Below are 12,114 nucleotides of genomic sequence, written 5' to 3'. Positions count from 1 at the left end.
ACTGAACCCTTATCTCTTTCATCTAACCAGCATTGGTAGGCAGGTTCTTTACCACTAGCACCACCTGGGAAGCCCTTGTGAATTATATCTTATCATAAATCTGTTAGCCTTCCCTGGTGGCTCAGACGGTAAAGCGTCTGTCTACAATGTGGGAGACCTGGGTTCAATCCCTGGGTCGGGAAGTTCCCTGGAGAAGGAAATAGCAACCCAATCCAGTTACTCTTGCCTAGAAAATCCCATGGACGAAGGAGCCTAGTGTCCATGGGGTCGCAAAGAGTTGGACACAACTGAGCGACTTCACTCACTCATAAATCTGTTAAGAAAAAAAACCTATTACCCAAATTATTCATTTTTTAATAATTGCAAATGGAGCAGAGGTTTAAAAAAAAAAAAAAGAGTCCGACACTTCCAAGGCCATAAATACAGAAATATTCATGATTAGTTCTGACCTGGACAGGTTTTAAGCCAGGATTACAATGTCCCATATTGCTAACTGCCTGAAGTAATCCCAAACACCTGAGCCAGTTTCATTCAGGTTTCATAACTGAAGAACAGACATTTCATTAGCTCTGCTGGGCTGCTACCATCCTGTGCTAGGCCCATGTAACGACTTAAAAAAATTCCTTTCATAGCAATTGGGTTCTTATTGGCAAGAGAGACAAATTATTACTAACACAAATCAACACTGCAAATATGTGATCAGAAAACAGCAGTAGAGACAACACCTAAGCAATCAAAGCTTCAGAATATGATCTGTATCACCTTTAATGTATGGATAACGTATCTTAGGTGGAAGCATTCTGCAACCTGCCTTTAAGCTTTTTGAACGATTTAATGTGAAACAGAATGAAGCCGACATACATTTCCCTGAAACTCACCTGAAGTGCAGAAAGGGCCACAGCACCACAGAGACATATAAGTGGATACACAGGGAAAAGAAATCTCTCCTCTTTGTGAGGCTGGATGAAGAAAATTATAAACCAAATATACATTGGAGCCAAGGTAAGCCAATAAGGGTGGCCTAAATTCTGAACTGTAAAACACAGAAAAAAATATCCACCTTTCACCATATGAGACCAAAACAGCACATTTACTCTCAAAGTTCTCTTGATCTCAAACTTAGGCATATATCCTAGGGCACCCCACTCTTTTATTCACACTTTCTCTGATATAATTAAGGAGTCAAATAGAAAGAGGTATATACTTCTTAGCTCTCCCAAGAGATCCAACATTTAAAGGTAGGTACAATGCTGGATTTAGCTGGAACACAAATGAATGTCAGGTGAATAGGTAATAGAGCTTAACAATTTCTACACTGGATGAAGAAAAAACACACCTCTCTCTCTCTCTCTAGAGAGAAGAGTCCTGCTACTCAGACTAAAGATTCTTGAGATTAACCAAAAGCATAACATAAATTCACTTCTTAGACTTTAATTCTTCTGTTTATTACATTAATCTTCTTACATATATACCAAATAGCTATAGATCAAAGGAAAGAAACAAAGTTGGATTCTCAAACTCATCACTGGTTTCTGTCAAGCTACAAATAACAGAGAGTTTGTTTCAAAGAAAATATAAAACCATTCTTAAAGGAAGTTTGCTGAACGAGTTTTCTCTCCTGTTTGGTAATGCACATCCATCCACTCTGTACCTCAAAATTAAAGCCAAGAATGTATTTTAAACCATATGAAAGAATTGCAGGAATTTAATGAACACTAAGACCCAAGCACCTGCTGGAAAGTTCCTGTAGTCATGGCTAGGTACATGGACACTGAGTGATAAGCCTACAACCGACAGTGAAGGCATCTCAAACTGTGCTCCCATTAGCGGTAACGAGTAGTACACGGGAAGCACCGACCAAGGGTGGATAGACAGCGCCCCCTGGTGGCCGTTATGTCTACAATGAGCGAGTTGAGGTGAAAGATCAGGGTTGTCATCAGAGCCCAACTTAGCATTGCTTAACCTACTGCTCCTTAGTTACACATGCTTTTGAAAATACAGGTGTTTTTTTTTTTTTTGGCCTTGAGACGTGCAGGATCTTAGTTCCCCAGCCAGGGACCAGGGGTCAACCCCGCACCACCTGCAGTGGAAGCGCAGAGTCTTAACCATCAGGGAAGTTCCTGCAGACATTCTTTAAGAATAAACATTCTTCAACTGCAATAACAAGTTTATCTTTTTTTTCATTTATGAAATTTTAGGCTATAATTTAGGGTATTTACCTTTCCAAGAAGTATTTTGGGTTGGAATTTTCTTTATTATAAGAAAAAAAGTTTATCTTCTACAAGTAAACAATCTTTTCTTCTTTTGCATCTCAGAAGCTAACAAACATATTTTAAAAATATGGCCTAAAATTTTGGAACATCCTCTATAAAACATTTATAGTTTCTGTTAAACTATACTCTGTTAAACTGGGTTAAACGTATTGTTGCTGTTATAAAATATACAAAACGTATAAAGAAAAAACAATCCTCAATTTCTTACTAGCTGGACATATAGGTACATGGCACAATTTTAAACCAAAATTGGATTCCCACTTTAGAGAACAGCTTAATATACTGTTCTTGTTTTTACTGTTTTTATAGTTATATTACAAGCATTTACAAATCTTCCACAAGTATAAATTATTTTTATTGTCAGAAAAAGGTACTTATCAAAAAAAAAAAGAAAAGTGATCCTTAATAAACATAAGGAGTGAAGGAATGTGTTAATACCTCATGGGAACAAACAGCTGAATCCAAACGCGGGACACTATATATGCAAGATAAGTGACATGGTTTCTTTAGAAATCTTCAGGAGGACAAAGGTGAGGGAGGGGGGGAAACCTCTAGAAAAGCTTATGAAACGTAACACCAAATTCAGTATATGACTCATTTAGATCCTGCTTTAAACAAACTATAAAAGTTTTTTTTTTTTCCAGACAGTGTAGGAATCTAAATACTAGCTGGGCATTAGGTGATATTAAGAAAAAAACTGTTAATTTTGTTAGATAACGGCATCAGGGTTATGTTACAACAAAAGTTCTAAAATAAAGCAAAAGTGACTCTGAAGGCTGCTTTCATATTCTATGAACACAGCAAACTCTTTATAAACCACTAATTGTAGAAAAGCAGAATGGGAAATGGTATGGAGGGATCACCTGGCATCCAAACCAGAACGAAAAGTTGGAAATTAAATCTTCTTCCAAAACTCAAACGAATTTCTGCTCAGCTCTGTCTTCCAGTCAGAGCAAGCACCAAATGTGGGGGAATCTCTACATGGCTTAGTTTCCAGATTTTTGGTTGAATTTCCCAGAAATTGTTTGCCTCTAGAGTTGATTATCTTAAGCAGTTTACCATACTAACATACACTTCTTTAAATAGGCTTATCTCCCAAGATTTTTTAAATGCTTTTGCCTCCCCAGATGATTCTATAAATCATACAGACTTCCTCACTTGCAATTATTAACCAGATTACCACATAGGTTAGCACAGGTTGAATAAACTATAAACAGAGATGGAAAAATGCAATAAGCCAACCATTTCCATAGGAAGAAAATGGAAAATAAAATAAGTAGATTTTTTTTTATTTCTTGGTATACATTGTTACTTCTCTTCCCTCCCCCCAAATCTATCTTTCCTTATTCCACTTACCATGAAATCTCTGCAGTAGGTATTCCATGAGAGAAGTCAGTGGTAAGACCAGGAGGGCTAAAGCAAAGACTACATTGAAATTCAGAAATCCATTAATTAAATAGAAATACCAAGGTTCTGTGCCTGAGGGAAATAGAGAGACAAGGACTCATTAGTGGACGCCTCCGATACCTACTACAATGCTTGACTCACAGAGTTCCTTGTCAAGCAAATTTGATGGTCCAGTACCTCCTGTAAGTGAGAGCCCACAGCCACTCCCCCCACCTTAGAAATCAGGTTTCAAATATTTAGCTCTCATGACTACTATTTGTTGTTGTTCAGTCGTCAAGTTGTGTCCAAGTGTTTAAGACCCCATGGACTGCAGCACACCAGGCTTCCCTGTCCCTCACCATCTCCCAGAGTTTGTCCAAATTCATGTCCATTTAATTGGTGATGCCATCCAACCATCTCATGTTCTGTCGCCCTCTTCTCCTTCTGCCGTCAATCTTGCCCAGCATCAGGATCTTTTCCAGTGAGTCAGCTATTCATATCAAGTACTGGAGCTTCAGCTTCAGCATCATTCCTTCCAAAGAGTATTCAGGGTTGATATACTTTAAGATTGTCTGGTTTGATCTCCTTGCTTTCCAAGGGACTCTCAAGAGGCTTCTCCAGCACCATAGTTTGAAAGCATCAATTCTTCGGCATTCTGCCCTCTTTATTGTTCATTTCTCACATCTGTACATGAGTACTGGACCACTATATCCAGCCCAAATTGCCAAGCCCAAATGGGACTAATACTTTTCAGAAAACCAAACAATATAAATAGCTTAGCAGCGATACTGTGATTTATAATAAGAAGTATTTATTTGGTCTTCACTCCCATTCCTAGGAGAGAGCGCCTAAAATGACCTTCCTAATTCCTAAAGTGGTGAGAAGTGTCTTTTGTTATGTTAATTTGGGGATTTCTGGCAAAGTCCTAGGTAACATCAGGAAGGGGACTAGTTGCAAGAGGAACCACCTAGTGAATGGAGGGTTAGAACTTTCAGTCCTGCTTTTCCCTCCTCTGGGAAGGGGAGAGGGTATAGCAATGGGGTTTAAACATTCAAGCAATGGTGCTCAAGTAATGAGACCTCCATAAAAACCCAAAAGGACAGTGTTCAGAGGGCTTCCCGGCAGGTAAACAGGTAGGGAGGCACAGGGGAGGAAGCAGGGATAGTGAAAGTGAAGTCGCTCAGTTGTGTCCGACTCTTTGCAACCCCATGGACTGTAGCCTACCAGGCTTCTCTGTCCATGGGATTTTCCAGGCAAGAGTACCGGAGTGGGTTGCCATTTCCTTCTGCAGAGGATCTTCCCGATCCAGGGATCGAACCTGGGTCTCCCGCATTGCGGGCAGATGCTTTACCCTCTGAGCCACCAGGGAAGCACCACGTATCTTCCCGCCCACCGTGCCCTATGCATCTCTTCCATCTGGCTTGTCTCCTTTCTAATAAACTGGTCAACAGAAGTAAGTGTTTCTGGAGTCCTGGGAGCTGCGCTAGCAAATTAACTGAACCTGAGAAGGGGGCTGCTGGAACTTCTAATGTGGTCAGTCAGAAGCCCAGGTGACAACCTGGACTTTCAAATGGCATGAAGCAGAGGCCTCCCCACCGAGGGCTGGAGGGTGGCGGGGTGGGTGCAGTCCTACAGAGCTGAGCTATGAGGGCCTTGCCTATCCATTTATCCTATCACATTCTAGTATCCTTCCCCCTGATGTGCTCAACCACTTTTCAACAGTGTCTGTTGAAGGGGGACCTTCCACAAAAAAGCAGCGACTTTCTGAGGAAAACCATGTTCAGAGACCCCAGACCCTGCTCAGCTTTTCAGATTCAGAATGAAACAACATGACCGAAAACGCAAGCCTTGCTCGCACAAGTTTTGATTCTTTAACTCCAAATCCTGAAACTCAAGTGATGAGAGACAGCCCGCTTTGGCACATTCCGCCGGTATTCATCTGCTCTTCCCTCCTGTGATTACTTCAATCAGGCAGTGAATGACACACGCGGGTTTTAATCACTGTGTGTTGTGACACCCGCCTTGCACCACAGCAATTTCCTGCAATCAGCATTGCTTAAAAGGGTAATCAGAAGGCAGAGGAATACTCAGAAAAGCCTGACATTTCTGCAGCTTGCACAGCAAAATAAGATTAGAAACCAAACCCATAAGGCGAGAAACGTCTAAGGGAGGAGGAAGATGCAGAGGGGACCCTGGGGAAGGACTCAGGTTCGACAGTGTGTCCAGCTTTAGGGAAAGCTCCCTCCCTCCTGTCGAAACCCAGGGACAGGGACTGTCCAGGAAGAGAGACTCTGTCCCAGGCCAAGCTCATTAGAGACATTTGTATCTTGTATTCTTTACAAATAATCTTTTAGGTTACAGAAAACTGCTGGCCTGCTAAGTCAATTCAGTCATGTCTGACTCTTTGCGACCCCGTGGACTGTAGCCCGCCAGGCTCCTCTGTCCATGGGATTCTCCAGGCAAGAATACTGGAGTGGGTTGCCATTTCCTTCTCCTACAGAAAACTATTGGATGGTTTTATTTTCAAAATGGAAAACACACGTCTTTCCTGGGTTTTAATTACTATTTAACAGCACATTTCCTAAGTTGAGTCCTTTAGAAGTCCAGTTTTCAGAGAAGTAAGTTTTCGCACAATCATCTCCTGACCGCCAGTGTGGAGGCAACGCTATCAACCCTGACCCACCTTCTTCTTTACAAAATTCTGGAAATTTGACCCTGGGATGATAAAGCAGCGTGACTAGAAAAAAGGGGGTCGCCCTTCACATCATCTGTTACAGATGCTTAAACATCAACAGATAAAAGCCTCCTTCTCTTTGATCCTTGCTAATATATGCTTTTTCAAGCAAAGTCCTCTAGTGTTTTCCTCTTTACCACAACTTACTATGCCCTCCTGTTAGGGCTGTCTACTTTTTTTTTTTCTTAATTTGTTTATTTTAAGGCTGTCTACCTTTTAACCAAGGTATACTGTATGCTGAGATGTGGAACCAAAAGCATTAACTTGGTAAACTCAATTATTTTTATGTGTTAGGACCTCATAGATCAAGTTCATAGCTAGGCTGTGAACATTTCGTAATAGACTGTTACTTCCCTGAAGGATCGGGTAGAAACTGGGGAATAAGTCAAGATTTGGGAAGGTTCAAGTGACAACAGTCTTAAAAACAAGGGCAAAAGGGGACAAGAAATAGTGAATTCTGTTAACCAGTGTCCTCCCCTACTTGATGAGGCATCTACCTTATAAGAGTAAAAACCTGTATCTCTTTCAGGGAGATATTCAACACTGCTCTCAGAAATTATCAAAAGTGAACTATGTATTGTAGAAAAAAATATGTCAGAATGACAAGCTAAGCATTTAACTCGTGCAAGACGTAAGGTGAAAGGAAGCTGGAAGCAGGGTGCAGGGGGGCTCACCTATCTCCCTTTTCACGGAAACTGCCTCAATCCCTTTCATTCAAATGAGCTCAAGGGAGCTTTGTCAGAGACTAAAAGAAGAAGGGATAATGTTTATTGTTCCATCGACTGAATGAACGGGAACTACTTTATAGGCCTACAGTTTTACAGAACTCTAGGAACTAAATTATAATAAATCATCCTTATAAATGTCAAATTTGCACCACCAAGAGGAAAAATCCACCAAGGTTCAACACAAATGATTAACAAAACAAAGAAGGCTCCAGAACAGGTCATGCTAGTGGGTGACCCTAAGCACGCCTCCAAAGCGTCCTCTGGGGCTTCATCCTCTGCTGCTGCAGGACTGGAAAGCTGTGGGCCTTCTGACCAAGGGCTCTATCCTTTACCTTCTGAAATCTCCCGTCCTGTGGCCTGACAGATTTGATAAGACAGACAGGCACGGATCATATCCTAAGCTCCAAGGGGCATCCCTGAGCAGACCCGCTGTCGTTTTTGAGAGAAGAGCACTTCTTACACCCATCCTCCCACACCTGTCCTCCCACGCTTCTCCCAGGCCTGCGTTCTCATCAGAGAGCACAGCTCTTCACACAAAAATACTCAACCTCAACATCTGAGAACTTGAAATGTTACAAGGGGAAGAGGCCGAATCAGTGCCAAGTCTAGTCACTTTCGTTTTTGCAACACGAAATTTCACCTCTTTATCTCTGACCCCACAGAGACGTTTCACCTACAACTTTGCAACTTCCATGTCTACACTACTCTAAATTTCCTAAGCATCGAGTATTCTTGACCTCATCCAAGTAATAATTGTGAAAAATTGCCTCTGTCCCCTGGCTTCAAAAGTCAAGAGTCAGTCCAGGTCTGGAATGTGTCATTAATAAATGCTATTTGGCCAAAAAAAGTATAGAAAGGCCCCTTTGAAAACCAGGAACAATAGAGAGAATAAATATTTACAGATTTTCCTCAATCTATGATGGGGTTAAGTCCTGATAAACCAATCATAAACTAAAAACATCATAAGTCAAAAACACATTTAATACACCTAACATACCAAACACTGTAACTCAGCCTAGCCTACCTCTAACAAGGTCAGAACACTTACATTATTAGCCTACAGTTGGGCAAAAGTCACCTACTACCAAGCCTGTTTTATAAGACAGTGTTGGTGGTCTCATGTAATTTACTAGCTACAGTACTGAAAATGAAAAACAGAACGGCTGTCCGGATAAAGAATGGCTGTGAGAGCTTCCACGGTTCACCCTCATGACGAGTGGCTGACTGGGAAGTGTAGCTTCACTGCCAGTGCCCAGCACCACGAGAGATACCTTATCGCCTACTGGAAAAAGATCAAAATACAAAGTATAGTTTCTACGGAATATGTATTGCTTTCACACCATCATAAAGTCAAAAAAAATTATAAGTTAAAGCACCATAAGTTGGGGTGGGTTCTAAGCAACTTCAGTCGTGTCCAACTCTTTGTGACCCCATGGACTGTAGCCCGCCAGGCTCCTGTGACCGTGGGATTCTCCAGGCAAGAACACTGGAGTGGGTAGCCATGCCCTCCTCCAGGGGGGATCTTCCCAACTCAGGGATCGAACCTGCGTCTCTTATGTCTCTTGCATTGGCAGGCGGGATCTGTACCACTAGCGCCACCTGGGAAGCCCCATAAGTTGGGGACCATCTGCATATTATTACAATCACAATGGAGAGATTGGCATTATCTTGCTTACACCTGTGTAGTTCTTACCTAAAATTGGATAAGCTGTAAAACGACCTTAAGTTTTTAAAAACAAACTCAATATTCAATCTTTTTGGCTCAGCAGTCCGACATTTGACATTCTGTTCTTCTGCAGCGTGTCCACCTAGTGTCTTCCTGGCAAACTCCTACTCTTCCTTCCAGCTCAGCTCAAAGACTTTCCTGACACCAACAGATGAACTTGCTCCTTCAATTCCCTGACTATCATTCTACTGCTGCACATAACACATTGGACTATAATTAACTATTCATGTGTCTGCAGCCTTATCAGACAGCAAATTCTATGAGGAGCATAATCAATGATCAAAAGCAACTGATTGAATGTTTCTTTAACTGAACTCATTTATCCATTCATTCAAGAAGTATTTATAGGCTTATTAGGTTCTTATACTTAAGAAAGTGAAGTGAAAGTTTTTCACTTTCATGCATTGGAGAAGGAAATGGCAACCCACTCCAGTTTTCTTGCCTGGAGAATCCCAGGGGCAGAGGAGCCTAGTGGGCTGCCATCTATGGGGTTGCACAGAGTCGGACACGACTGAAGCGACTTAGCAGGAGCATACTTAAGAAAACACTAAGAGATGTATGCAAAAACTATCAGCATGAAGCACTTAATCTAAAATTTTCAGATTAAAAAACTAGGTGCCATAGCTAACAAAGCACTTGAGGTGGGAGACTCTAAAAATAGCTGAAATAATGCCCAAAAGTGCCAAACAAGTGAAAGAGTTTCCATGACAAAGACATGCTGTCTGTTTGACAACTGTACAGCAGCAAAGCATCTCTTAAAACATAAGTCTTAGGACTTCCCTAGTGGTCTGGTAATTAAGAATTCACCTAGCAGTGCAGGGGACGAGGGTTTAATCCCTGGCGGGGGAATCAAGATCTCACATGCCAAGACTATACTTTCAGGGATCACATCTCTGCAATCTACAGATTCAGTGTAATCTCTATCAAATTACCAATGGCATTTTTCATAGAACTAGAACAAAAAATTTCACAATTCATATGGAAACACAAAAGACCCCGAATAGCCAAAGCAGTCTTGAGAAAGAAGAATGGAGCTGGAGGAATCAACCTTTCTGACTTCAGATTAAACTACAAAGCTACAGTCATCAAGACAGTATGGTACTGGCCCAAAACCAGAAATACAGACCAATGGAACAACACAGAAAGCACAGAAATAAACCCTTGGACCTATGAGTACCTTATTTTTGACAAAGGAGGCAAGAATATACAATGGGGCAAAGACAGCCTCTTCAATAAATGGTGCTGGGAAAACTGGACAGTTACATATAAAAGAATGAAATTAGAACACTTCCTAACCCCATACACAAAGATAAATTCAAAATGGATAAAAGACCTAAATGTAAGACCAGAAACTATAAAACTCTTAGAGGAAAACATAGGCAGAACACTCGACATAAATCAAAGCAAGATCCTCTATGACCCACCTCCTAGAGTAATGGAAATAAAAACAAAAGTAAACAAGCGGGACCTGATTAAACTTAAAAGCTTTTGCACAGCAAAGGAAACTATAAGCAAGGTGAAAAGACAAGCCTCAGAATGGTAGAAAGTAATAGCATATGAAACAACTGACAAAGGATTAATTTCCAAAATATATAAGTAGTTCATACAACTCAATACCAGGAAAACAAACAACTCAATCAAAAAGTGGGAAAAAGACCTAAACAGACATTTCTCCAAAGAAGACATACAGATGGCTAACAAACACATGAAAAGATGCTCAACATCACTCATTATTAGAGAAATCCAAATAAAAACTACAATGAGATATCACCTCACACCGGTCAGTATGGCCATCATCAAAAGTCTACAAACAATGAATGCTGGACAGGGTGTGGAGAAAAGGGAACCCTCTTGCACTGTTGGTGGGAATGTGAATTGACACAGCCACTATGGAAGACGGTATGGAGATTCTTCAAAAAACCAGGAATAAAACCACCCTATTATCCAAAGAAATCCCACTCTTAGGTATACCCTGAGGAAAGCAAAACTGAAAAAGACACACGTATCCCACTGTTCATTGCAGCACTATTTACAATAGTTAGAACAAGGAAACAACCTAGATGTCCATCGACAGATGAATGGATAAAGAAGTTGCAGTACATATACACAATGGAATATTACTCAGCCATAAAAAGGAATGAATTTGAGTCAGTTCTGATGAGGTGGATGAACCTAGAACCTATTATACAGAGTGAAGTGAGTAAGAAAGAGAAAGATAAATATCATATTCTAACACACATATATGGAATCTAAAAAAGTGGTACTGAAGAGTTTATTTACAGGGCAGCAAAGAAGAAACAGACATAGAGAATAGACTTATGGGCATAGGGAGAGGGGAGGAGAGGGTGAGATGTGTGGAAAGAGTAACATGGAAACTTACATTACCATATGTAAAATAGATAGCCAATGGGAATTTGCTGTATGTCTCAAGAAACTCAAACAGGGGCACTGTATCAATCTAGAGAGGTGGGAGGGGGTGGGAAATGGGAGGGAGGTTCAAAAGAGAGGGGATATATGTGTACCTGTGTTGAGGTTTGACAGAAAACAAAATTCTGTAAAGCAAGTATCCTTCAATAAAAAAATAAGTAAAATTAAAAAAAAAGATCTCACATGCCATAGAACAACTAGGTCTGCATGACACAAATACTGAGTCTAAATGCTCCAGAGCCCACAGGCCACAACTAGAAAGTTCACGCTCTTCACAACTAGAGAGTCTACGCACCGCAACGAAAGATCCCACATGACACAACTAAGACCCAACACAGCCAAGTAAACAAATACATATTTTTAAAAAGATTAGTCTTTCATATTTACTGAATGGACTCAACAATTACAATAAAATTAGCTGACAGTGGTCAAGTACTACTTCACCTGGTCAAAGCTATGATTTTTCCAGTAGTCATGTATGGATGTGAGAGTTGGACTATAAAGAAAGCTGAGTGCTGAAGAATTGATGCTTTGAACTGTGGTGTTGGAGAAGACTCTTGAGAGTCCCTTGGACTCCAAGGAGATCCAACCAGTCCATCCTAAAGGAGATCAGTCCTGAGTGTTCACTGGAAGGATGGATGCTGAAGCTGAGACTCCAATACTTTGGCCACCTGATGCGAAGAATTGACTCATTTGAGAGGACCCTGGTGCTGTGAAAGATTGAGGGCAGGAGGAGAAGGGGACGACAGAGGATGAGATGGTTGGATGGCATCACCGATGCAGCGGACATGAATTTGAGTAAGCTCTGGGAGGTGGTGATGGACAGGGAAGCCTGGTGTG

General features: G+C 41.1%; 1 protein-coding gene across 1 annotated transcript in view; it reads right to left on the bottom strand.

Annotated features, from left to right (window-relative positions):
- The window catches only part of ALG9 (ALG9 alpha-1,2-mannosyltransferase), a 114,017-nt gene that overhangs the window by 68,494 nt on the left and 33,409 nt on the right, over positions 1-12,114 (bottom strand). The window contains exons 9-10 of the mRNA XM_006065264.4: positions 3,630-3,752; positions 879-1,033 (exon numbers count right to left, since the gene is read on the bottom strand). Coding sequence (XP_006065326.1) covers positions 879-1,033; positions 3,630-3,752 — 278 coding nt within the window. The remainder of the gene's footprint in view (positions 1-878; positions 1,034-3,629; positions 3,753-12,114) is intronic.

This window comes from Bubalus bubalis, chromosome 16, assembly GCF_019923935.1.
Source record: "Bubalus bubalis isolate 160015118507 breed Murrah chromosome 16, NDDB_SH_1, whole genome shotgun sequence".
NCBI classification, from domain to species: domain Eukaryota; kingdom Metazoa; phylum Chordata; class Mammalia; order Artiodactyla; family Bovidae; genus Bubalus; species Bubalus bubalis.
Note: the sequence above shows the minus strand (reverse complement) of the source record. Positions and strands in the feature narration are given on the sequence as shown.